Source organism: Balaenoptera physalus (genome assembly GCF_965194825.1).
Source record: "Balaenoptera physalus genome assembly, chromosome: 20".
NCBI classification, from domain to species: Eukaryota; Metazoa; Chordata; class Mammalia; order Artiodactyla; family Balaenopteridae; genus Balaenoptera; species Balaenoptera physalus.
In genome coordinates, this window is record NC_138901.1 from 9,549,028 (window position 1) to 9,575,496 (window position 26,469).

General features: G+C 55.3%; 2 protein-coding genes and 1 long non-coding RNA gene across 7 annotated transcripts in view; 2 read left to right on the forward strand and 1 right to left on the reverse strand.

The window, feature by feature from the left end:
• LOC309651212 (uncharacterized protein) overlaps positions 1 to 11,402 on the forward strand; it is a gene marked incomplete at its 5' end in the record, with an annotated part of 30,491 nt that extends 19,089 nt beyond the window's left edge. Inside the window, 2 exons of the mRNA XM_082443656.1 lie at positions 1,361 to 1,438; positions 3,919 to 11,402. The remainder of the gene's footprint in view (positions 1 to 1,360; positions 1,439 to 3,918) is intronic.
• An 83-nt stretch (positions 11,403 to 11,485) lies between these two features.
• SOCS3 (suppressor of cytokine signaling 3) lies at positions 11,486 to 13,878 on the reverse strand (the record flags this gene model as incomplete). The annotated part of the gene is made up of 1 exon (XM_082443041.1): positions 11,486 to 13,878. One exon carries the CDS (start codon positions 13,876 to 13,878, stop codon positions 13,162 to 13,164), a length of 717 nt encoding a protein of 238 aa, XP_082299167.1. The 3' UTR covers positions 11,486 to 13,161.
• Positions 13,879 to 13,932: 54 nt separating this feature from the next.
• On the forward strand, positions 13,933 to 25,876 carry LOC309650966. Of its 5 annotated transcripts, none has more exons than XR_014257853.1 (4): positions 13,933 to 13,991; positions 20,871 to 21,379; positions 21,818 to 22,003; positions 22,460 to 25,876. It is a non-coding gene; the product is annotated as an uncharacterized lncRNA (long non-coding RNA). The 5 variants fall into 5 exon arrangements; XR_014257854.1 differs by lacking the exon at positions 13,933 to 13,991 and adding an exon at positions 14,970 to 15,642; XR_014257857.1 differs by lacking the exon at positions 13,933 to 13,991 and having other exon boundaries at positions 20,122 to 20,966; positions 21,279 to 21,379.
• The last annotated feature ends 593 nt before the right edge of the window (positions 25,877 to 26,469 follow it).

The following is a 26,469-nucleotide window of genomic DNA, read 5'->3' on the forward strand; positions in this document are numbered from 1 at the left end:
ACCGACCTCCACCCACCCGCTAACCTCCTTAACCTCTCCCAGCCTCAGTTTCCTTATCTATTAACCAGCGATTAGTCATAGCTACCATACAGGGTGGTTGTGATTAAAATAGAATAATTATGTAATGTGCCCTGTGCACTGTAGATGGGGTCCTCTTTCCCTTCTCCCCGCTCCCTCCTCAATCAGGCCTGGGATCAGTTAGGTCCTCCTTGTCAACATCCCGTCCCCCAGGCCTGGAGCTTCGGGTGGATAACACCCCTGCCAGGGCTCTCCCCACCTCCTTTCCCCTCAGGGTTACCTTGGAACCCGCCTTATACAAAAGGATGGTTCAACTTGCTGTCGGAACCTGCAGGAATCCCAGGCTGAGGTCCAAGAATATTAACAGAGGGCCCAGCCTGGCTGAAGTGAGTCAGCCTCTCCTGAACATTAGTTGCTGCTTCAGCTGCCCTTTGTAGCTTGGACCAGTTGGTTGCCAGGACTAAGCGGCCCCTGGAAATCGCTGGGAAAACCAGCATGCCCTGGGGGTGGGGTTAAGAGCCAACCCTGGCATACCAGGCTGGTAAGGGGCTCTTGATCCCCCTTTGTCTCCTCTCTGGGAACCGAGGCTCAGGGCCGGGGAGCAGTGGTACCCCATGTAAGGAAGGGCGGGCCTGGCTTACTGTAACTGCCTGGCTAAAAGCCTGATTGTCCTGTGGTTGGGCAGGCCAGCCAGAGAGGGGCCCTGGTGTAGGGAGAGCTCATGCAGTGTGTGAAGTGGAGATAGGCATGACTGCTTTCCCAAGGAGACTTACTAGACCAGGTGGGCCTGCCAAGAGGGCGCCATTTCTCCCCTAAGCAGGTCAGGCCACTAGTTAAATGCCAGATTATTTGCAAGAAATAGTTGGTCCAGGGCTCAGCCCCTTCTCAGGGGCATCAGAGCAGCCAGTGTTGACCCAGCACTCACTATGTCCTGGGCAACGTGGCTGTTCGCTCACTGATCTATGAGAACAACCCTAGGAAGTGGGGACCGTTATTATCCCCATTGTCACAGATGGGGAGCAGATTCAGAGACCTGCCCCGGTCTCCTAACTTTGAGGAGGCGAACTGAACCAGGAGGAAAACCCAGGCTCTTAATCCCCATTCCGTCTGGCCTCCTGAGTGTGGGAACCAGTGTGGCCCGGAAGAGTAGTGGATGGCCCAGCGGACCGCCCAGGTGTCTGAACCCCTCCCCCCAGGCACGCTGTTTGCTCGGTACTCAGCTGACTTCCCGTCCCTGGAAGAGCAGCTGCGGGTATGCTGGGGTAGGGCGGTCCCCTTCCTGTGGTTCAGGTAAAAGCATAACCCCATGCCTTCTTGGCACCCTCCCTCTCTCCTTTCCCAGGCTCTAGATGTCAGGCAGACCTGGATGCCCCAGAAAGCCTCTCAGGGCCAGAGATTTGTCCGGAGTCTCCAGTTGTAGGTGAGGGACCGAGGGGGCAGAGAGAAGGGGCTGCAGGCCCTGGTTGAGGGGAGGACCTGAGAACTCTCCTTTCGGCTCTAACAGACCACCTGGAGCTTTCTTCATCACGCTTCCTCTCCGATGATGATAATGATGCAGGGATGAAAGATGCAGATGAAGAGTCCCTTAACTTCATATCCCCAGCTCTCTCTAAGCTGGTTGTCTGGAACATCTGAGGGATGGAGGCTGCCCCGCTCCTGTGTCCACTTCACCATCAGATAACCCAGGGCTTTGCAAAGAGCTGGCTGTTGGGCATCCCCTGGACTTTTCCCTAGGTGACATTGCCAAGGAACTGTGGCACTGGCCAGATTTCCCACGCCCAGCCCCGAGGCGTCACCTTCCCCTGTCTTTTGCACAGGGAAGCTCAGAATAAGCTTTCTAGAGGATGTTCTTTCTTGTGTGTAGAGTCATCTGAGGTTGCTAATACTGAAGCTCTTCACCAGAGAAACGTAGGAAGCATCCCTGCAGCTAAATGAGGCAATGTCTGTAGAGGACCAGGCCATGCCAAGCAGGCTACAGACTCACGCTCCCTCCTCCCCAAGAGGCACTGCCGTTGGCTGTGCAGCCTGCCTCTCAGCCCTGCCCTTGGCCAGGCCATCTGCTGGGCCCATCCCTGGGCACCTTTGAAGCCTATCCTTTGCTCAAGTTGTCTTGGATGGAGTATAAAGGGGCCTTCCTCTTGTTCCTCTGCCCAAGAGCAAAGAAAGACACATTTGTTAGGCTCTTCCTGGAAAACGCAAGGAAAGAAAAAAAAATGTTCTTAATTTTAGATCCTGCAGGACCAACCAGCAGTAACAGGGTTGAATAGTATACCCCAAATTCATGTCCATGTGGAGTCTGTGCTCGTGACCTTATTTGGAAATAAGGTCTTTGCAGATGTAGTTAAAGATGAAGTCATACTAGATATGTTTGGGTCCTAATCCAATGACTGGATACAAGAAGAGGGAGATTTAGTCATAGGAACACGGGGAAGACAGCCATGTGAAGACAGAGGCAAAAACTGGAGTGATGCGTCTACAAGCCAAGGAATGCTAAGGATTGCTGGTGATCACCAAATGCTGGGGAGAGGCAGGGAAGGACTCCCCCCCTAGAGACTTCAGAGGGCACATGGCCCTGCTGATATCTTGATTTGGGACTTCTGTCCTCCAGGACGGTGAGAAAATCTGTTTCTGTTGTTTTAAACCCCCTAGTTTGTGGACCTTTGTTATAGCAGCCCCAGGAAACTCATACGAGCACCAAATGTCAAACAGAGGGCAGTTGTGGAAAACAAGAAGGAAATGCAGCAGGGCACAGAAAGGAAAGGCTTGGAAGAGACCAAGGAGGAGACAGGAAGGAACACTTCCTAAGCATCCTCCTCCCACCCGGGACGGGAAATGGTGGCCAAGCCTTGCCAGGCTCCACTTTCCTCATAGCAGGGGTGTGGGGGGTTGGATGGGGGTGAATGTGGGAGGTCATTTTGAATCTTGCTGGTCCCAGGGAGAACCTGCTAATAATACTAAACCTGTGACATGGTCTTGTCTCTACCTCACGACAATCCATGAAGTGGGTTTTGTTGAGATCCCTGTGTATAGATTAAGAACCAGGGCAAGACTGTTAAGTACCCGCCTAAGGTCATTTGCCAGGAAGCAGTGATCTGGGACACACACCCAGCTTTCCTGCCACACAGTGGCGCTCTGCCCTCTGCCGGTCCCGGGCTCCTGTGCCCATGTCCGGTGTCTCGGAAGGGTTGGCAGATGCTGGCCATGGGCAGGGATGCTGCAGCCCAACTGCCTGGGTTTGGACCCAGCTCTGCTCCTGGTTAGCTGTGTGACCTTAGGCACGTCACATTACATCCCTGTTCTGTAGTTCCCTCCACTATAAAAATGGGGACAATAATAGGAACTAACTCATGGGGTTGCTGGAGAATTAAATGCTCCAAGAAATGTTCCTACCTTGCTTTTTTTTTATATATATATATATGTTTACCTACTTTTTTAAAAATTAATTAATTTATTTATTTATTTATTTATTTATGGCTGTGTTGGGTCTTCGTTTCTGTGCGAGGGCTTTCTCTAGTTGCGGCGAGCAGGGGCCACTCTTCATCGCCGTGCGCGGGCCTCTCACTGTCGCGGCCTCTCTTGTTGCGGAGCACAAGCTCCAGACGCGCAGGCTCAGTAGTTGTGTCTCACGGGCCTAGTTGCTCCGCGGCGTGTGGGATCTTCCCAGACCAGGGTTCGAACCCGTGTCCCCTGCATCGGCAGGCAGATTCTCAACCACTGCGCCACCAGGGAAACCCTGTTCCTACATTTCATGTGCTTAGAATAGTGCTTGGCGCATCAGAAGCAGGCCACGAAAGTATGTGAAATAAACAAAATATGTGGGTGAAGGTTCTTTCCCTGCAGGGTCGGGGCCAAGAAGAGGGCCTATGAGATGGTGAACGTTTCTTCATTCTTACTCCACAGGCCAGGGGGAGACCAAGGCCAACAGCATTCTCGTGCAGTCCTTGTCTGTTTCCCACTGAACCCTCCAGAGACCAGCAGGGAGGGCCCCTGAGACCAGAGAGCAGAGTCCTGGGCAGGCTGACTCAGTTGCTCGAATCCTCCCTCCAAGGCCAAGAACACCTGTGATCCTGGTTCAGGCCAGCTTTCTCCTCCCACAGGAAAGCTCGGACCCCTGCCATCACCTCGCCGCCGAATCCTGGTCAGTCATCTCCCGGTTAGCTGTGTTGCTCACAGTGGGAAGCTAGACTGGGGTGATTCACCATCACGCATCACCCCATGGAAAGCTCATCTACAGCGCACATCGGAGGGATGGTACTGGGCGTTGCGTTTACAGACGGAGCTCAAAATGTGCTGAGCGGCTTGTGTGTGCAGCAACGTGCCCAGCCCGGGCACATCCAGGAAGTCGTCCAGGCATCTCTGGCCATTTCTCCATCTTTCTCTCGGGGGCCTGCAGCCTCTACCGGGCATCTGGCCCTTTTAATTGCTTCCTCTCCAGATGTCTCTCCTACCAGTGACAGAGCCCGGCCTGATGGTCCCAGGGCCTTGTATATTCTGCCAGGGTTGAGGCCCCTCCCCTCCCCCACTCAGGATGGACCAGCTCAGTCCTTACCCTGGTGTGGGCACAAGGTCTCTTGTTGCAGCTGGGCCCCTTGGCTGACCTTCTCAGCTCCTTCTCTAAGGCTGGAGAGGCCTGGCAGGATGCCTGCAGGCTCCTCCCCTCCACTCCAGGGCTCTGGCCAGAGCCTGGTCAGGGTCCTTGCTGAGTTCCCAGCCAACCCCTGGAGTGATGGCCTGAGGAGTCCAGTGGGGAAACCCCAGTGTGTAGGGCAGTATTCCATTGACTGTCCCCACCCCCTGATTGGGCAATGCTGGCTGGTCTCAGAATAGCTTCTGGGTGGCCTTCCTGCCAGACCCCCTTGCCTACTTTCACCAGGTGCCAAGGAACACTGAAAAGGGCAGCAAATGGCTAGGGGACCACGCTCAAAAGCCAGCCTGCCTCCCTCCCAAGCTGGCTCCTTTCCCTCCAGCTGCCTTTTTATAGAACTGTATTGCAGAAGGGGATATAGAGTTCATCTCATCCCTCCCCCAGCTTCCAGAAGGAATAGTTTAGAGTGATATTGGGGTTCTCTGAGGCTTTACGCAAAACTCTGCACATTGGGTTGGCCAGAGGTCTCGCTGGAGTTTCCTTGGCAATTCTACGTCCATTGGGAACACCAGCCCTGAACGTCTGAGGCTCCCAGCCGCTGGGAGATGGGATGACCCTGGCGTTCCCTGCAACCACCCAAAGTCTCCATGGATGGAATGGCAGCCCCAGGACTGTCCCCCAGGGCTGACTGGTCTCTGATGAGAGCCAAGTGTGGATCCAGCTGCCATTTGGGTCCCTTGGGGGGCCCTCACAGTAGCTGCTAAATGGAGGTCCTGGATGGTGGGGACTCTCACACACACAGGTGCAGGTAGTGGTGGAAAGGGCAGGTGATCAGTGTTCTAAGTCTGCTCCTTCCACTAATCGTCTGTGTGACTTGAGGCACGCCTAAATCCCTTGACACCTTAGTTTGCTCATCTGGAAAACGCAACATATTTCATTTGAGCTGCCTCACTTACCTCCGAGTTATATAAGGAGGGAAGAGCGAGATAATATATTAGGATGTGTTTTGAAAAAAACAAAAGTGCTATTCATGCCAACACAAGGTATTAAAAATAAAAGATGCCTATTTGCTTCCCGAAGTAAAAGTTGTAAACGATTTAAATCATATTTTAACGACTCCAGAAACCCCTTTATTTAAAGACATTTCCTTCTTTTGTACAGTCGGGGTCAAGCATTTGGTGGGCTTCCACTGGGCGCCACCGACTCTGCCGGATTTTGTGATGAATGTAAAAAACTGGAAGATCCAGTGCCTGGTGCAGAGTAGGCATTCAATAAGTTATCATCGAAGGAATGAATAAGAGAGTTCTTCCTTCAAAGAGTTCATATTCCAGTCTGGAGGAAACTGGCAACCACCAAAGAGAGGCAGAATTGGAAGAGGGAGAAGGGCTGTCTGGGCTGGTGGGATAACCCCGATGTGAAACGGGCTCACAGGTGAGCACAGGTGTGAAGCCTATGGTGGGCAGGTAAGGAGACCACCTTGATGGGAGGAAGTAAGTCTCCCAGTGTGAGGTGGAGTGGGTGGGGGAGTTGAAGACAATGAGCTTTCCTCTAGGGTGTGAGTCTGAATGTATTGGAAGCGGCTTAGAGGAAAGTGCCATGGGAACCAGTGTGCATCCTATGGGGAAGGGCTGTGTGTGTGACATGATGATGAAAGCAGTATTTTTAGAAGATGAGCCTGGCATGGAAGTGCCTGATGGGGACACACCAAACGTCTTGAAGTTCCCCAAAGTCTTCTTTTCCCTTTTTTGGCCATTTCCCTGTTTCTGATCATTAGAATGCCCCACTGTCCCACGCCTGCCAAGGGAACACCTGTTGTTTCCCATCACCAGAGTCACCTCTTCTGGGAAACCACTGTAGGTCATTTCCTCCTGGGGGCCTCCAGCTGTACCCTGTATACCATTTTATTTTTATACTCATTCCTTTTTAGGATACTTCTTGGTTTTCACGTCTGGTTCCCCTTTCAGACTGTGAGCCTCTTGAAGTCTGAATGTTTCCTCGTCGGCAGTGATCTCTCCAGCATTGGTCACAGTGCCCAGAACGGGGCTCCCACCTGCACTGATATCACCTGGGGCACTGGGCAGGTAAGCACCAGGTACTCATGCACCCTAAAGCTCAGAAACACTGCAGCCCCCATCACACAACTTCGTGGGACCCCCACCCACAAAGATCATACTGTGAATAGCGCCCCCTGTGGTTGTGTACACATCACACCAGCCTCCTGGAGGACCGGATCCTCATGGGTTTTATGTTTGATGTCTATACCTTCATCATCCTGAACGTTATGGATACCAAATAGCATTTTCTGTATGAAAAGAAGATTTGAGATTTGGGGGAGGGGAGGTGAAAGAGAGGAAACATTTTCTTGTGTAATGTAGATAACGAGCTTGCATTGTTTGCTTCTTCTTTTAAGTCTAGGTTTTCCACCTTTCTCTAAGGCTGGGCCTGATTATTACAACGACTAGCAGCTGTGATCGTATTTACGAGGAAAGCGTGCAGTTTTAGTATTCAGAGCCCTGGCTTCTCTTCAGATGAGAGCCGGGGGCCTCTGATTCTCTCTGCAATGCAGCCTTCCAGGCCACTGCTGTTGCTTAAGGCTGTGCTGCAATCCGGAGCACTCAGGAGTGGGAAGTCCAGAGTTCTCCCCACTTCTGGGAACAGCCCTCCATCCCCCTCCCCGCGCCAGCTTCCACAGGCAGTCCTCATGACAGTGGGTCAGGCTAACCCAGGGTTTCACAAATGCCTGGCCTGTTCCCAGCACAGCACAGCTGGGAGGGCTCAGCACTGGGGGAAGGAGCACCATCCCCCTCCCCCTGCCATCCTCAGCCTGGGGCCCAGGGGCTGGAGCCCAGCAGAGGGAAGGGCTGCACTTGTCTGCACTTGCCCCAGTGTGGGCAGTGATCGTGGGCCTTCCCTCCCTGCTGATTTCCCAGCTCTGGCTTAGTCAAGGTTCAAGGAGGAAATTCCCTGTCCCAGGAAGTGAGGAGGATCCAGGCTTGTCTTCCCCAAAGGAAGCGAGTGGTCGCAGAGTCACCTGAGGAGGTGTTGAGTATTGAGATTCCCCACTCTCCTTGGGGCTTCTGATTCAGAAAAGCTGGGCTTGGAGTCCGGGAATCAGCAATTTCATCCACTCCCTCGGGGCTAGCCGCAGGTGCTTCTTTGGCTTTCATGAGCCTTGGGAGGGGGAGGTGAGAAGGGTTGAGCCCAAAAAGCCCTGTATTCTCAGGTAGGACCTCCGGCTCTCTCTAATGAGCTCCATGACCCTGGAATAACTGCCCTTGTAATCCAAGTCTCACTTTCACTATCACTGAAATGGATGTGTGACCCAAGGGAAGGGTGATCAAATGTCCTGGACATTCAGGGATACTAACCCAGGACAAGCTGGTCGCCATACCTGAGGATGAGACAGGACTGTGGATGTTCGAGGTACTGGAAATGTGACTTAAAGATGAGTCTTTGCGGCACAAATAGCAGTCTGTTTATTTTATTTACATTTTAACTAGTGTCTGTCACTTCCACTAAATCTCTGGAGAGCAGGAGGAGCAGGGCCTTGTCTTGTTCACAATCAATCCCCTGACGCACAGGATGTGTTAATGGGTACTTGCTGAGTGAATGAATGAATGAGTGAGTGAATGAGTGACTGACAGGCAGGGGCTGGGGGGCTCCAAGGACAGTGGTCTGGGGGGGAAGGGGCTGCCGGCCGGGGGGGGGGGGTGTAGATTCTCGGCTCCCCTGGGAAAACTTGATCCACTCATGGCCGGCAAACAGTCAGGGTTTTCTGAGCAGCCTCCCCTCGGAGGGGTCAGTGACCCCCAGGGACGAAGGACTGCCTCCCTCCCTCCCTCCCTCTCTCCCCCCAGAAGCCCCGGGCGCGCCGGTCCATCCTCTCTCCTCCCTCTCCCGCCCCCCACCCCAGGGAGGTGCGCCTGGCAGCCTCCCGGCCGAATTTCCTGGCACTCGGCTGAGAATAAACAGCACTCTGCGCCTGTAATTCCGTTGCCATGGCGACCGCTCCGCGGGCGGCGGGGGCGTGGCGGGGGCGTGGCGGGGGCGTGGCCTGCCCTCCGAGCTCACTCTCGGCTGGGCCGCTGCGGCGGCGGCGGCGGCGGCGGCGGCGGCGGCGGCGGCGGCAGCGGCAGCGGCGCGGGCTCGGGAGATGCCACCCGCCAGGCTCCGCGCGGACATTCTTCGCATAGCTCCGTCAGGGCTCCCGCGGTGTCCGGGAAGTGACTCTTCCTGGCAGAGGCCGGCCTCCAGAGCGACGCGCCCGCCTGCCCGCTCGCCCGGCGGCCGCCCGAACCGGAGGGGGCGGGACGCGGCGCGGGAAGGTGCGCCCGGGACCGGGTTCTTCCCACCTCGGCCTCGGTCTTCCCGGTCCGTCCCTGTGCACATTGTCCCCCACCCCGCAGGCTTCTGTCTCTGCTTAGACTCCCTCTGTGGCTATCTGACTCTGCCCTCTCTCTCTCTCTCTGCCTGGTACTCCGGCGGTGACCCCTCCTAAACATCCTTAGACTAGGACACACGTGCCCGCTTATTTTCCATCTCCAGCTCCCCTGTCTGTGGCCTCCTTCCTTCGCTCCCCCAGAGCAGGCCTCAGAGTTCCCGTTCCTGGCTCTAACTCATCAGGAGGCCTGCCCAAAAACAGCACCACCGGGGAGAGGATAAGGACCTCTTGGGGGTGGATTCCTACAGCGCTTGAAGCAGGGTAATAGGGCCCACGGTCTGGGGAGCTCCATCTCCTCCCTTTCTGTTGGCCAGGGACCCACAGCTGGGCTTAACCCCCTGTGCTTAACCCCCTTTGAGGCTCAAGCCGCAAAGACTCTTCCCCATGCCCTGCAGGACGCTTCTTAGCAAATCTGCGAACCAGGCGCACCCCTCCTCTGGCGGCCAGGACAGAGGGTCGCCCACAAAGTCCTTTGGAGGAGCGGTGTCTGCCTCTGAAAGGACTGAGAAGTACAGAAAGACTTCTGCAACACGGGTTGGTATGAGGAGGGAAAACAGGGAAAAGTGCTGGTGAGCAGAGCGGTCTGAGAGATTCTTGTCCTGATGTTGCCGTTAGCTTGCTGTGTGAAGTCCAGTAAGTTGCTTTCCTTCTCTGGGAGTCACTTTGTCTTGTCTGCAAACCAGAAGGTTGGTCCGATCTGTGGTCTGAAAATGGAGAGACCTATGGGAAGGAAGAAGGGTGGGGTGGGCAGCGAGGGAAAAGAGTCAGGGGTCTTCTGCCTCTGAGTTCAACCTCCAAGGGGTAGGGAGAGCCACTTCCCCCCTGCAAGCCCTTTCGTTAGCACCCTCTAAACACTGGACATCCTGGCTAAACAGCTGCCTTCTGGGCCAAGGACGGGGCCTTCGTGTGCTCTGGGTTCCAAGGTTCCATGGAGGCTGTCAGGCCAGCAGATGGTGGGGTGGGGAAGAGCCTACCAAAAGTCTCCCGGGCTCTCGTCCTCCTACAAGGCACTGGGGAGCCAGGCCCCACTGGGTCCCCTCACCTGACCTTGTGCTCTGGGAAGGTGACCTTGCCTGGGTCTGCATTCCCAGTTCCAGAGGTGGTAGTCTCTCTGGTGTGGTTCCTAACGTGCTCTGTCTACTCAGCGGTCTCATGCCTGGCCTGGCCCTTTCTCGTCACTTTAGGTTATTTTCCCCAAAAGTCCAGGAAATGGGAAAGAAAAACGACTTTGTTTATTTACTCTCAGTTGCCTTTTGGACACTGATTCCTGAGCAGCTTATCAGGGGCCAGGAAGAGGGCTCTGGCATTTGTTTCAGGCATCTGAGGCAGAGGAGGGGATGGGGCCCCTGACTTGGGGAGAACACTTATCCAGCTGTCAGGCTTAGGGCCTTGGGGGAGGAAGAAGCATGGAAGGAAAATGTCACAGAGCAGGCACTTTTAGTTTGTCTTTTTAGCAGAACCCTAGTGCTGAGTGTGTATGTGGGGGGGGGGGCGGGGGGGGCGGTTACCAACCTCTTGACTTTGCAGGGGGGACCTATCTAGGGGCAACCCCGGGCATATACTTTGTGCCTACTTAAGGGAGGCAGAGAGAGTTCCTGGGCTTTGGAAAAATCAAAGGCTCCCGGATTCCTAACCTGTGTCTTTCCCACATTCCCAAGAGGTGTGTCCTTGGGCAGGTTGCTTAACCTCTGTGAACCTGAGATGCCGCTCCCACTCAGCCAACAAATATTTACTGAGCACCGTTCTAGGCATCAGAAGTGACCAGTCCAAGTCCCTGCTCCCATGGAGCACACAGTTGGGTCTGAGAATATGCGGTGATAACACCAGCCTGGTAGGGGTGGCTGGGAAGGTGACCACCAACCCAGGTGGTCTCTGAGTGCCCGGAGGGTGGGAGTGGCTGAAAATAGGTGAATAGATGGCTGCTCTTATTGGGAGGCATGTGGCCCCATCCACTTCTCAGGCTGGGGCTCCTACCCCTGGGGAGGGCCCCACTGCGTGCAGGGTTTGCATCGGGATTCCCCCTCCCCCCACCTCCCATGGACCCGGCTGTGCTTAGGTCACGGGTCACCGCCAGGACCCCATAGTCTGGGCTTTCTCGGAACACCTCCCTGCCAAGGAGCCTAGCGCCTCTAATAGCTTGGAGCCTCTAAAAGCTTTGACCACAGCTCAGCTTATACTCCCTGCAAGCCCTTTGAAGCGCTTCCTTCGAACTTGCTTTGCATATTCTGGTCAGATCTGAATCAGACTAGCAGGAATTACCCCTCTCGGTACAGTCTAGGTGGCTGCCTTAGCTTGTCAGTGACGTGAAGCCGAGTTTGATTCCATCACGAGGAGCGCCAGGGCAGCAAGGGGGTAGAGCCGCCGCCCTCTGATGGAGAGTGTAGGTGTGGGTGAAAGAGCAAGCAAGGCAGAAGGGGCGGGGGAGAAAGGCTCAAGTCAGGTTTTTCATTAAAAAATAGTGCTCTTTATTATAAATTACTGAAATGTTTCTTTTTTGAATATAAATATAAATATGTGCAAAGTTTGACTTGGATTGGTATTTTGTTAAGTTCTTCAAGCATCTCCTATCAGCCTCGAAGGCCTGGGTGGGGGGAGGGGAGAGGACTGGAGGTGGAATCTTTATAAAAGACAGAGTGATTGAGGCAGATTGTAAACATTATTAAAAAACAAAAACGAAACCCAAACAAAATAACAGGAAAAAAAAAAACCAAAAAACACCCCAACACACAGCTGCCCCATCCAGCCCAATACCTGACACAGAAAACTTTGTGTGTTTAGTTTTCCCCAAAAAAGAACAGTTCCAGGTAATTCCATCCCCGCTACATTCCTGTAAGTTTTCACTGATCAGTGCTATGGCAGAGCGGGAGCAGCTGGGTGGCAGGGCCTCTCGATGACTTCCTGTCTGTGCCAGTCCCCCAGGGTGAGGAGGGAGGGCTGTGCAGGGTCTGGGAGGGCTGTGGAGCCTGGTGGCTCTGCTCTGGCCAGAGCCCAGGCACCACTGGCCAGCCAGTACCAACTGGGCTGGCATTCTTCCTGCGCTCAGGTGGAAGGCATGGATCTCTGCTCCCCCCATCCCTCTCCGACCTCCCCCGCCAAATGGTGTGTGGCCGGTGTATGCCCCTCTGAGAATCTCTTGGCCTCTGCCTGGATTGGCTGAGTGTGTGGCTTCTTGTGTGCCAGTCCCTATCCATGGGACAGGGAGCATTTAAGGCAAATCTCCTAGCCAGATATAGTCAGGAGGCACAAAGTAGAATCCCCCATCTTCTCTGTCCAGGATCTGGGGTCAAAGGTGGCTCATCTCCTCCATCTCCTCCAGCCCCATCCCCCAGGTGCTGAAAGGTATAGCATGGGTGGGGAAAGAAGAATTGACCAGCCCATCCATCCCCTTCCAAATGCCACTCCCCCCTTAAAACGGGGGAAGGGCCCTGGGCTCTCCGGCATTAGATGGACTGTAGGACCTGTGTTTCTGGTGGGCTGTCCGAAGGGGGAGGAAGAGGGGAAGCGGAAAGGTCCCCTTCAGGTCACCCCTTGCCCTTCTCCCCAGTGCCAGAGGTGGAGCAGGCAGCCACCCTCCTCACCTGGGCTGGGCGATGGGGGTGACCATTTCCTTGGCCAGCCGGTAGCCCTGGGCCCCTGAGGCGCCCTCTCTCTCTCGTCCACCCTTTTCCAGGCCTGCGACCTGCTCAGGTTTAAAGCTCTGTTTTAAACCAAATCAAAGAGCAAACAAGTTCCGTTGGAAAGTTCGAAGATTCCCCGGCAGTTCTCACCAGTTCAACACGCCCGCAGTGTCCCCTGTTTGGAAGCGCAGGGGGGTGGAGAAAGCGGGAGAGGAGAGAGAATCCACTGAGGTCGTTGCTGTGGTCCCCCTGGGCCAGCCGGCTCCTCCGGAGAAGCTGGCGTGGGGGAGGGGCGCTCAGGTGGCTCTCCCCCTCCCCTCAAACACATTCCAGGTACCACCCGCCCAGTTCTGCGGGGGGAGGACCGGAGGGAGGGGCCTGTCCGCCCCCTAGCTCACCCAGAGCTGCAGGACTCTCACGGCTGGATTCTTGTGCTTATGCCATGTGCCATGGAGGAGAGGGGACCCGGGCCCCTAGCCCCTACCCCTGCCCTTTGCTCTCTAAAGGGGGGCATCGTACTGGTCCAGGAACTCCCGAATGGGCCCAGGCAGCTGGGTGACTTTCTCATAGGAGTCCAGGTGGCCGTTAACGGTCTTGCGACAGAGATGTTGCAGAGTGGCCACGTTGGAGGAGAGGGGCCGGCTCAGCACCAGAGGGATCTTCTCGCCCCCCGAGTAGATGTAATAGGCTCTCCTGGGGGGGCTCCCCGGGAGCGGCTGGGTGGACGGCTGCTCGGGCACCTCGGAGGAGGGCGAGGAGGAGGAGGGTTCAGTTGGGGGCGAGGAGGAGGGTTCAGCTGGGGGCGAGGAGAAGGAGGGGGCGCCGGAGGGCGGCATGTAGTGATGCACCAGCTTGAGCACGCAGTCGAAGCGGGGCACTGGCTGCGTGCTCCGAGGATCGCTCTGCAGCGAGAAGCTGCCCCCCTCGCACTGGATGCGCAGGTTCTTGGTCCCCGACTGCGTCTTGACGCTGAGCGTGAAGAAGTGGCGCTGATCCGAGCTGTCGCGTATGAGGAAGGTGCCGGCGGGCTCGGCGCTGAGCAGCAGGTTCGCCTCGCCGCCCGTCACGGCGCTCCAGTAGAAGCCGCTCTCCTGCAGCTTGCGCACTGCGTTCACCACCAGCTGGTACTCGCTCTTGGAGCTGAAGGTCTTGAGGCGCAGGCTGGTGTCCAGGGGGCGGCTCATCCCGGCGGCGGGAAACTTGCTGTGGGTGACCATGGCGCACGGAGCCAGCGTGGATCTGCGCGGCGGCGGCTGCAGCTGCTCGGCGGCCTCCGCACAGCGGCCGCTACCGCATCCCGGGGGGCTGCGGGGAGGAAGGCGCGCGCCGCGTGAGTACCCGGAACCCTCCAGCGCGCCCGGCCCACCCCGGCTCCCCTGCCTCCGCCGAGAGGCCGGGACACCAGCTGCCCCGGAGGCGCTCTCCTGGGCCCTCGTTCCGACCCAGACACCCCACGGAGCCCGCCCAGCCCCCGCCTCCAGGCAGCCCTTTCCCCAGCGCGCACTGGGAAGGCGCCGAGTGGGAAACTCGGGCGCGGAAGTTGGGTCTCCAGGAGCGTGGCCGGGGTGGGGAGCGGGAGAAGGGCCCCCGGGACGCTCTGGGCGCCGCTCAGTCCGGTGGCCCCGGGCGGCAGGGACGGAGAAAGAAATCCGAGGCATGGGGGTAGGGAGAGGACACGAGAAGCCCGAGGGCCCCAGCCTGGGTATTCCGGGAACCTGGGATCTCCGGCTTCCATCCGCTCTGCCCCCTATCTCGTCCCCTCCCTGCCGGGAATGACCCGGGAAGGGGAGGGGAAACCGGGAAAAGCTCCCGGGACTAGCGAACCGCCCCCCCCCCCACCTCCACGCCGCGCCCCTCCTTCCTACCTGGTCCCAAACCGAAGTCTCTGGCCTTGGGGCTGCCCCTCCTACGGTCCCCAAGGCGCGGCGGCGGTGCGGTGGCCAGCGGTGGCCCGCGCTGCGCCCAGATGTTGGCGGTCGTGAAGTCCACAAAGGGGCCTCGCGCGCGCGTCCCTCGGGCTTCGCCGGGACGCCCGCCCTGCCCCCTGCGCGCCCCCGGGCTGGCCGGGCGGGGGCGAGGCGAGGGATCGCGGCGGGAGCTGGGCCGGCCGGGCGGCGTGCGGGGCCGGAGTCGCGGCGGCGGCGACGGCGGCGCGGGGAGTCCGAGTCGGAGCCGGCGCTGAGGCCGCGCTCGCGGGTATATACGCGGCCGCGGCGCCCCGCCCCCCGATTCCTGGAACTGCGCGGCCGGCCTTCTTGTAATGTTTAGTCACTACTCGCAGCAATGAAAGGCTGTGCGCGGATGGGAGGGAGGGGCCGCGGGCGACCGAGGGCGGGCCGCGAGCAGGGCCAGAGACCCGCAGAGACGCGCGCAGAGACAAAGCGCAACGCGAGGCAGCCGGGGCGGCCGGCGGGCTAGGCGCCAGCCCCGGCGGCGCGTTCCTGGCAGCGGCCCCTCCCCCGCGCGCGCTCCGCCCCCAACTTCTCATTCACACTTTCCCCCTCCCTTCTAAGAAGGCCAGTTTCTGGCAGAGGCGGGGGCGCCGCTCCCGGAGCGCGGGCAGTTCCAGGAGGCCGAGCGGGAGAGGCTCCCGGCTCCCCTTCCCTTTTCTCGGACCTCGCGGGGAGACCCCCCTCGCCCTCCCGCGCCCGCCCGAGATCCCGATCGCGGCCCCAGGAGGCCCATGCCTGCCTCAGGGGAACTGGGGACACCCCAAGGCCGGGCCGCGAAACTGGGGCCGGACCTGGGAGCCCGGGGCGGTGGGGACGCGCGACAGTCACCTGTGGGCATGTCCCCGAGGTGAAGCCGGGAGTCCTGAGGGTGGAGGGGACGCAGCCTGAGTGGCTGCTGTCCGGCCTCAGCCCATCGGCCCACTGCTAGGTTCTTTGCCGACGCCAACACGGGTGACGCCTCCCACCACCAAAAAAACACAAACGCAAACAACAACCGCTTTCGCACTTCTGGGTCTCCAAACCTGCCAGGTGAGGTGTGGGTCCGGCCAGGTGCTCTTAACGCGGCGGGACTGGCCCGCGGGCGAGCGATGGCCCCACCCCGCGCCCCGCGTCCGCTAGAGGGCGCCCTGGGGTCTGCTAGTTGGAGCGGAGTTTGGTGTTGCTCGCCCCCCACCCCGCGCCCCAAGCCCTGGAACGGGAACCCGAAGGGGCGGTGGGGAGGCTGGCTCAGGAGCTGGGGCGGGGGGGACCTTCTCGGGGGACCGAGGAGAATTCACATCACAGTCTGGAATTAGACCTGGGAATAGAAGTCCAGCAGTGGAGGATTTCCGGAAAGCAGTTTTCAGTTCAGCCCGCTTCCAGAGAGCCCGGGACCGCCTAGAATGTGCGCCCCCTCTGAGTGTCGGGGCCCCATCTCTCCCCGGGGGTGAGAAGAGGAGGTGATTGAGGTGAACAACGGATCTGTTCTTGGTCACGTTGGCGTGGATGTGGGTGGTTTGAGCTAACCAGGGCCAGCTTTACAAAGGATGGAAAGTTTTGCCATCTGTCCCCAAACGGGCAGTGGGGTGCTGGAGACACCTGAGAACTAGCTTAAGTGGCACTTGGATCGTCATCTCTCAGGACGCAGGGGCTGAGAGCTTTGGACGCTGCCCTTTTCCCAGATGCCATACCACAGAAGATAAGGAGTCAGAAGGGAAGGGAGAGATCCTCGGGAGTTTAGAACTCAGAGACCTGGCTCCTCTGCTTCTCTAGGAGCTGATAGGCACCTCACTGTGCCTTCAACTTGCCGCTGTGTCTTCGGTCTGTGCCATCACTTCTCTTCCCCACAGATGTCAGGGGACTAAGTGAGATGTGGTCAGGACACCCAGTCTCTCTGGAATTCAGCTTTGCCATCCGTAAAGTAGGAATAATAATCTTTTCCCATCAGAGATCTGAGATTAAAAAGACAAGAAAAGATTCTGCACATCAAAATGTGCTAGACATGGAAGTAATTCAGTCCAGTTCTCCCTTTGGATTCTGTTAGGAGAGCAGTAGTCAGGAAGAAGTCTTGTTACTTCTGCAGAGGGGGAAATTGATTTATTCAACACATTTCACAAATATTGGACTCTATGTACCAGACACTGTGCTGGGCATTGAAATATAATGACGAATAAGACCTAGTCTTTGCCCTCCAGATACTTGCGGGCTAATGAAATGGATTCTCCTTCTCTGTAGAATCAGGAGTTCATTCTTTTTCGCATCCATTGCTTAGGAGGCTGCACCATGACCATCTACTTCTGTGCTGAGCCCCATGGAGGACAAGGAAGACTCACAAGGAATAGCCCTTGAGTTAATGGATGAGAAACTGCTTTGTAAATTATAAGGCTCTGACACAAGTTAGATTCATTCATCTGTTCCAAAAACCCTCATTGAGTGCCTACCTTTGCCAGGCACGGGGCAAAGCGCTGGGAACACAGAAGTGCTGGGTGAATCCTGCAGGGATACAGGGGAGGTGAGGGGACATGGGACCCCCAAGTGTTGAGCGTCATGAGAAAGAAGTGGTTGTAATTATGATCCTATGAGACTGTGATAATTCATTCTTGGGGGGAGAGGGGGTCAGAAGTGGGGGCGGGAGAGATAAAGAGGAAGAAACAGCCCCTGAGCTTGGGATTCCCCGGTCTGGTTGGAGAGACTCATACCTCCGAAATAGGTAAGTCCTAATGTCAACAGCACGGTACCCAAGTGAGCCTGGGCTCTGCCAAGAGCCAGCAGCAAAGGCTGCATGACTGGCGGGGAGCATAGAGTGGGCCCAAGAGTACCTGGATGATTTAAAGAGCAGAGAGGAGGGGCGGGGTCATCATGCATGCCCAGGGGCCTGAAAGAAGCTGTCCTGCTGGAGAGGGGCAGGGCTCCCTGCATACTGACTCAGGAGACTGAACTGCTGTCCGGGCTCCACACCCCAGTAGCTGTATGACTTTGGGCCACTGACTTTCCCAGCTGTGCCTCGGTTTCCTTACTTGTAAAACGGGCTGATAATAGTACCTACTTCATCAGGTGGTTGTGAGGACTGAGCCAATGCATGCAAAATGCTTAGAATAGTGCCTTGCACATATTAAATGCTCAATTTATGTTAGCTATAATTATTTTGAAAGCACTGCGGAGTCTTTGGGGAGAGGGAGGAGAGGAGGGCTGAGCTGCTGCAGCTTGGGCTACTAGGAGATGGATATGGCTATAAATGGCTTTATGTTTTGGAGAGCTATATATCTCCTATATAAGATACATTCCAAAAAGCTGCTTGTCTTCAAACGGTTCAGCCAGTCACCAAGTTTCCCTTTGGCTTTCTAATATCTCCAGGGGGTTCCCATTGCCTTTGTGGCGATCCAAACCTCTCAGTGAGTATACGTCTAAGGCTCTCTGCTCCCTCTCAGCTTAATCAGCTGCCTCTGCCCCACTGACACTTCAAGCTCCAGCTACATGGAGCTCCAGGCTGTGTCCAAAACATTCCCCAGGCCTGGGTCTTTGCACGTTTGCTTCCCTCTGGGTGGAACTACCTTCCACACCTTGGCTGATTTCTACTTTTCCTCTAAGATTTGGCAGAGATCAGTCTAAGCTTCCAGGGTAGCTCTTTCTATGCTGACAAACATGCCCTACTCATCCACTGATAACCTAGAGGAAAAGGACTATAGTTGATTTTTTTTTTTTTCCTATGGAAGCCTAGAAACTGGTACATAGAAAGTGCTCAATGGCTCTTTAAATAAGGGATTGTGTTGACTTCTGTTTTCCATCATTTTTAGATACTACTGACTGCTTTCTTCTAGAGTAGCTTTTGGTTTTTTCCTGAAGGGCTCAGGAGCAGCTGTTTAGCTGGGAAGGAGGGTATAGAAGCCCCTGTGTGGTTGATGGAGACTATTAGGCCTGCTAATCAGAAGACAAAGGGAGTGAAGACTCAAACTTTGCTGGAAAAGTCAGGGAGGAGAGATCGGGACAATACAGGGCACGCTCCCAGACACCTTCTTCCAGGCAAGAGAGATGCCCAGACCAGGGCAGACCTGACCTAAGGCACTTTGCCTGTCTGCTGGGGATGGGTAGAGGTGAGAAACCATTATCCAGGTCTGGCCCCTCTGCCCCTCCACGCTGTTTCCCTGGCTACGGGATTTAGGAGGCTCCTGCCTTTTCAGAATCTCTCCCTTTACAGAATTTCTTATGAAGTCAGAATCCCATTTCCAGGCAAAGGTGCTTGGTCATAAAGATAATAAAGATATTCATTCATGATGGAGGGGAAGTACACAGCGGTTTCAGCTGCCCGTGGGGCTTCACTTACTCATGGTGTGTGACAGATGATGAGCTCTTGCCCAAGCCTCTCAGATGGGAATGCTGGTGCCCGTGGGGTGGTCGCAGGAAGCTCTGGCACGTCTTGGTGAACACAAGGTTCCATACTTGCACACATGATCTCCGTGTCCTCCGGGAGCCAGCCTGGGCGTGGGCACTAACGTTGCCATTGTTCTGTTTGGTGGCTGCCTTTGTAGCCAGATGGGTTAGGAGACTGGCCTCAGACCACAGGAGTTGCTCAACACCAAGCCCAAGGCCTCCCTCTGTCTCAAGACTGATGGGCTTTCTACTGCACAAGGAGGCACCCTGGGTTTAACTGCCCAGTGGCCTGATATTACTTATCCCACGTTGATTGTGCTTCTACTACATGCCAGTTAGTTGGGGAAGCCTGGGGATACAGTGGTGGGGAAAAGACTGTGGTTCCTTCCCTCTGGAGCTTCATAGGCTAGTGCTGATGGTTACAGGAAATAGGCAGGAGGCAATGAGGTCTCTCCTCTCCTGCCCCCCTTTCTCTTGGACAATTTGGAGAAGATGGGGGGTGTGTGTCTCACCTGACCTCTTGGAAGCCCTGCCCCTCGCTGCCCCAGTGAGTCTCTCCCAGGGCTGGGCTTCCTTGGGCATCTTAGCCCCTCTTAGCTGAAGCCCCTGCCCACCAGGACTGATGGCGGGAACCGGCCCTGCTAGCCGCAGGGCAATGGCAGGGATGACCTTTCCTGTGCAGGAGGAAAGGTCCAAGGGTCGCATACCAGGCTGACCCCGACCTCTCTCTTTCCTGCTTTAGACAATCCTGAGGGGCGGGCGGGGGAGGCCTGGACAATGGCCCACAGCTGGAAGCGCCATTCCAGTTTGCAGGCCTTTGTTTCTGCCGGGAGGGGCGGCAGAGCTAATGAAAAGGTTTATGGCTCAGATGTCTGTGAGCAGTGGAGGAGTTCTTTCTGACATTCCAGGCCCAGCTGGCCTCTGGCATTTCCCAGAAAAAGTGCCGAGGGAGGGAAAGAAAACACTTTACCAACCCACCCACCCACTTACCCACCCTGCCTTCTCAGATTCCTCTCCCTTCTGGCACTTGGGCTGGGTCTGAGCTCAGACCCCTGCCCGGGGGCCCCAGTCCTCCACCCACAGAGGGGGTAGGGGGTAGGGGGTAGGGGGTGGGAGGGTGACTCTAGGAGGGCCTGGAGAGTACAAAGTGTGTGTCGGGTATCTGGGAGGGGGGAGAAGTTTCTTCCACCGGCTCGAAGAAGAATCCACATCTGTTCCAAGTTCGGAGTCGGGGGTAGAAAAGGAGGGGCGTTAGCGTCTAGCCAGCTATCTCCCCTGACCCCAAACCAACCAGCCCTGCTCTGTCCTGAGCTGGGATGGGAATAGTCTCTGTTTGCTCTGAAGCGGCCACTGTGCATGCACCCGTGCCCTTTCCTGCGCCCGGGAACAGACACCGGGGTAGCGGGCAGTTCTGGGAAGCGAGGCTGTGGTGAACCATCTGGGCTGTAATGCAAATGAGGCCTGGCCCGGCGCCTGGAGCTGAAGTGGCAGTGCCCCGAGAGGGAGAGCCGGCAGGGGGGTGAGGATGGAGGCAGGCTCCTGGGCTCCAGACGCCCTTGGAGAGCCAGGATGGGTGGGGGACCAGGTGGATGCAAGGGTCCGGCTTGCCCTACAGTAGCCAGCTGGGCTGGCTGCTGGAGCACGGCAGTGGGCAGCCCTCGACCTACCGGGCTCCTGGGTCAGGTCTGCTCACCCTCTCTCCCCGGGCGTGCACGCAGCATCTCAACTGACCTCCTGGCCCTGCATTCAGGCTCCCTGCAGTGGCAGGGTTGCCACGAAAACCTCCTGAGTCCCCCATCCAGGTGTGTGACACCCCTAGGAAGGTCCCTGGCTCCTCTGAATTTGAAGCACACATTGGCACGCACTGATTCTTGGACAAGTTCAAAGGGATGTGATGTATCCTCTCGCAGGCTCCCAAGGTCTGGAACCAGCCGGGATGGCAGAGAAGTGACTCAGAAGGAGTGGGAGGTGGGAGTCTCCAGCAAGGACAGAGGTGAGATTCTAAGGTATGACATTGGGGGCTGGCTCTCCGATTCCCTTGCTTTCCACCTTGCCTCTTGCCCCTGCTGCACTCACCTGGCCTCACATGAGTGGAGTTCAGAGTGTCTTCACCTGGGTACGTGAGCTGCCCCCTGCCCAGGATTTCATAAGACCCCGATAATTATAAACAAAATGCTGGTGGCAGTGCAGATTTCTGGGGTAAGTGGACCTACTCAGAGTCACTTCTTGCTCCTGCAAAACTTACTTTACAAAACCATTCATCCGTTCATTCCTTTTTTTTTTTTTTGGACAACGCCCCACGACATGGGGGATCTTAGTTATCTGACCAGGGATCGAACCCGTGTCCCCTGCATTGAAAGCGTGAAGTCTTAAATACTGGACTGCCAGAGAAGTCCTCATTCATTCATTTCTTTAAGAGGTAACTTTTGAGCACCTACTATGTGTCAGAGATTGGTTTGGATGCTTGGAATTTATCACTCTGGGCCCTCATGGGGCTTAGATTCTTTCCAGAAGTACAAGGTTCTCCCACAATTGATGTCATGATTAATTAATTTCGACTGTGCTAAGTACTCTGCAGGAGAAGTCACAGGGGCTGTGTGAGCATATTATGGGGACACCGAGTCTATAGGGGGAGACATCTGAAGGGAACCCCTGAGGAAGGGACACGTGCAGACTGATGGGAAGCCGAGGTCTGGAGAGGTCACCTCCCCATGTCTCCCAGCTTGTAGGTGCTAGGAGCAAGCAGAGTCTGCGACAGGTGCACCACCAGCATCAGGGCGCCTGGGCTCTGCCACCAAGCGTCTTTCCCAATGTCCACTTCTGTCTCATTTCTCACTCTCCCTCCCACCCACTAAAGGCCTTAGTCCCCAGCTTCTGAGCTCAACCTGAGGCAGCTACGAGCAGAGAAGATGGAATATTCTACTCCATTCTACTGTGGGAGGTGGGTCAGGCACAACCTCTGACTTCTGGAACTTTGTAAAGCGAAAAGATGTTTCACGAACAGGCAGGACAGCCTCATGGTTCAACATTCAAAAGGCAAAAGGTACAGATGAACTATGACCTTCTACAGTTACCCTTCCTCCTGTGGTATCTGGGGCATTTTTTTTTTTTTTTTTTTAAAGATCAAAAGATGCCTGTGAAGTGGTGAGCTACAGGCTGAATGAAGCCCACAGATGCATTGGTTGACCTGTACAGAATTTAACATTTTTGAGACAACATTTAAAAATCTGGCAATTTCTCATCCACATTTGAATTGGGGGCTTTTGGGGAACAATCTGGCCGGTCTGGTGGGCCCTCTAGATGGGACCTGGGCTCTCCAGCTCAGCATAGCCCACCACCCAGGATGACCGCCCTCCCCCAACTCCCTTTCCTGCCAGGAGCTGCAGGCATGGATGTGGCAGCTCTACCTGGCTTCTCTCTTCCCACCTCTCTAGGCTAAGGGGTAAGAAGGACGATTGACTTTGGGGGATTTCCTTTGAGTCTCTTTCCTAACTTCCAGGAGACTGGAAATAAATCAAGCCTGAGCCTGGGAGTTGGAGCCTCTTCTCCCAGCTGCTGGGGCCTGGTCTGATTTGGCCTCATCTCAACAAGGAGACTTGTCCTGCTGGAGACTCTGGTGCCAGTCCTGGGGCACACCTAGCCTCTTGCTTCAAATCACCATGAGGGCTGGGCAGGGAGAAGCAGAGGAAGGTGAGGCAGGGTGGGGTTTTGCCAGGAAGCACCCCCAGCAGCTCACCTCCGCCACCCAAGTGGCTCCTGGGGAGCCTGGGATTCCCTGGGACATAACTGGCCACGGGCCGCCGTGTCTCCCCACGGGCTGGGCTGCTGGATCACGAGGAGGCCTGCAGCTCCTGGTTGGGGTGGCGCTGGCTGCCTGCCACACCACAAGAGGCTGAGATTCCCCTGAAGCTGAGAGCTGCATTTATCTCTCACCGGGACAGAGAAGCAAACTGGCTTGCTCTGCCCAGGAGGCATTTCCAGAAATTTGGGCTCTGACTTCTTGCTGATGAAATGCCAGATTATCCTGGGCCTCTTTGTGGCAAGAGAGCCATTGAGCAATAGGTATTTTGTTTTGCAGATGACAAGATTTTTGACACTGAAAAGTTTAAATGACAAATGCAAGAACCTTGACCGCTTCTCCACCCCTACCAGCGAGGTTGCTGGTTTGAACTCAGTGCTTGGCCAATTTGTTCTTCACAGCCCGCAATTCCAACTTCCTCAGGTCCCTGGTGCCAGAAGACCCCATCTCTCCCTGTTTTAGGGCCATACAAGCCCGGTGGGGCCCATGCCAGGTCCACTGCTGCAGCCCAGGGAAAAGCCATTTTCTGAAACAGACGTTGGCAAACTATGGTGCAGGGCTGGCAGGATGCTTTTGTAAATAAAGTTTTATTGAAAATACAACCACACTCATTTCTACTGCTTGTGGCTTTTGCACCAGACTTGAGTAGTTGCCACTGAGACTGGCCCCCAACGTGTGAAATATTTACCACTGAGCCCTTTAAGAAAACATTTGGCAATCTCTGCTCTGGGGGAACAGAAGCCTGTCTCATGCCAGGGAGGACTGGGGTCAGGTCTTAGTTTTGGGGGGGGAAGAGTATCAAGGGCTGGAAAAGATCAGGGTAATAGCTCAGTGGGGAGAGCATATCCCAGGGAGAATGAAGGTAGGAAAAGGGCTGGTGGCCTGAGGGGAGACCGAGGGCTCTGTGAGCTGCCACATTTGCAAAGTGATCTGTGGCAGCAGGTCAGTAAAATCCCAGGAGGCCAAGCCACCATCGCGCCACCCTTGGTGGAAAAGCACAAACTGGCTGGTTCCCTCCTGCAGCCGGGAGGCTCCAGAGCTCGCACCTCCTGCCATGCATGCATTTATCAAACCAGCATGAAGGAGTCGGCTTCTGGTGCCAGGTCCTCTCTGGGCGCTCAGTGCCTCAGTGCTCTAAGGCCTCACATTTGGGGGCGGGGGGGGGCAGGAAGACAAAAGACACGGCAATCAACCAATGAATAAGATTAGATCACAGTTCTTAATAGAAAGAAAATAAAATCCTGTTATGGGGCCAGGAGGGCCTTTCTAGGGGAGGGCGAGCTTTAGACAGAGCTCCGAAGGATGGGGGGTGGGGGGCAGTGGGGGAGGACATTGTAAGCGGACAGAACAACTAACACAGAGATCCTAGGGCAGCAATGTGTGTGGGGAGTTTGAAGGGTGGTAAAAAGGCCAGGCTGGTGAGGCCGGGCGGTGACGGAGTAGAAGAATGGAGGGGGATGCAGGCTGTGGCCCCAAGGCTGGTTTCATGCCATCCTTAGTACCTAGGCTGCATTCCCTACAAAACTAGAGTGTGATCCTCAGAAACAGCCCAGCAGCCTCCAGGTCAAACTAACCTAGGAGAGTTTCTCATCACCAAGGCAGGAGGTGGGCTGGCCAGCCCCTTCCTCCCTCCTGAATTTGCAATAGCCCTGTGTTTGGGAGAGACCCTCGCTCACAAAGCAAGCTCTGGAAGGAGGGGCCTTCCTCTTACACTGGCATGATTTTCGGTCCAGGGAGTGAATCACAGACAGTGAGGCACGGGCCCTTGGCTCAGGATTTCCTGGTGTTTCCTGCCTGGGAGAGCAGCCCCGCTATCGGGGGCAGCAGCCCACCACTCCCTGACGTCAACTCTTCTTTTCATGAATGAGTTTCCTTTTCCGTTTGGGAAGACATGATCTCGGTCATCAGTCCATCGACCCTGTCATTCTCACCCTGGCACCTCCTGTTTGGGAAGAAGCAAGCAGACTAACGAGAAGGCAGTGGGTGCAGACAGGAGGATGAGGGGGACTCAGCGGATGGGCTTCCGAGCCACCGAGGGGCTTCAGAGAACAGATGCTTTCTCGTCTGGGGTCATCAAGATGTGACTTGAGAACCCCCAGCAGCTGTCGTCGTGTCTGCCCAGACTGCCTGTCCTCCAAGCAGCTTGGAGGTGCTCCCAGGCAGACTTTCTGGGCCACCTGTGTTAGCTGAGAGCATGACTATCTCCTCTACTTATTCTCCCTAACTAGCCCAGATGAGACTTCTTGGAGGAAACAGTGTTTGCGTGCTGTCATCATGTAAAAATGTAACCATCTAAAAAATTGCTCAATCCCTGAAAACCATTATTTAAAATTTTTGCAACTCTAAATGTGTGTGTTGTAGGGCAAAGTCGTAGTTGCCTCACTCTTGTTGTAGCTCTGACTGTTTCAAAGTAGCCAGGAAGGCCAGAGGCTCTCAGTGTGTGGCTTCAGAAAGGACTGGGGTCATTGTCTGCTGTTTATACTTAATGTAAATACTCCTTAGTTTAATTTACCGTACTGTCAATATCTCTGTGTGCTACTATAGTTTACTTTAGATCAGAAATTCCCAGTAGGATGGTACTATGGTTGCTTGTCTCACTTAATACCTTATCCAGCAAAGCATCACATTGCGAAAAGAAGCTGCCAGCTCTTTTCAGGATGGTTAGGATGCTCTTGTGGCCCACGTGGTACTCATTGCCCAGCATCATGGTGCAGCCATTCAGCACCTTGGCCCTGCAACTACCCTGTGCCAGGCATGGTGCAAAAGTAGAACCAAGCAAGGGATAGTTTCATTCTAGTTCCTGGAAATTAGGCAATTTGATGATTCACCACTTCTAACTTGGAAGAGTTGAATCAAATTCCACCCTGTATTTGTAAAGCTATCTGAACTTAAAGGAAAAATTAAAATCTGAAGTACTCTCTGATTGTAAACAATTTGGAAATTCTTAAATAGCACCAAATAACCAATGTTAACATTTTAGTATATTTAGTTTGTCTGTCTGTACCCACACTCTCAAATTTTTAACAAAATGGGATAAGCTCTATACTACTCTTTGAAATCTGGATTTTACTCTTAATTTCATTAACCATTCTTTTTTTAATTTTTTATTTATTTATTTATTTTTTTAAAATTTTATTTATTTATTTATTATTTTTGGCTGTGTTGGGTCTTCGTTTCTGTGCGAGGGCTTTCTCTAGTTGCAGCGAGCGGGGGCCACTCTTCATCGCGGTGCGCGGGCCTCTCACTGTCGCGGCCCCTCTTGTTGCGGAGCACAGGCTCCAGACGCGCAGGCTCAGTAGTTGTGGCTCACGGGCCTAATTGCTCCGCGGCATGTGGGATCCTCCCAGACCAGGGCTCGAACCCGTGTCCCCTGCATTGGCAGGCAGACTCTCAACCACTGCGCCACCAGGGAAGCCCAACCATTCTTTTTTTTAATAAATTTATTTATTTTATTTTTGCTGCGTTGGGTCTTCGTTGCTGTGCACGGGTTTTCTCTAGTTGTGGAGAACGGGGGCTACTCTTCATTGTGGTGCACAGGCTTCTCAATGTGGTGGCTTCTCTTGTTGTGGAGCATGGGCTCTAGGCACGTGGGCTTCAGTAGTTGCGGCGTGTGGGCTCAGTAGTTGTGGCTTGCGGGCTCTAGAGCTCAGGCTCAGCAGTTGTGGCGCATAGGCTTAGTTGCTCCGCGGCATGTGGGATCTTCCCGGACC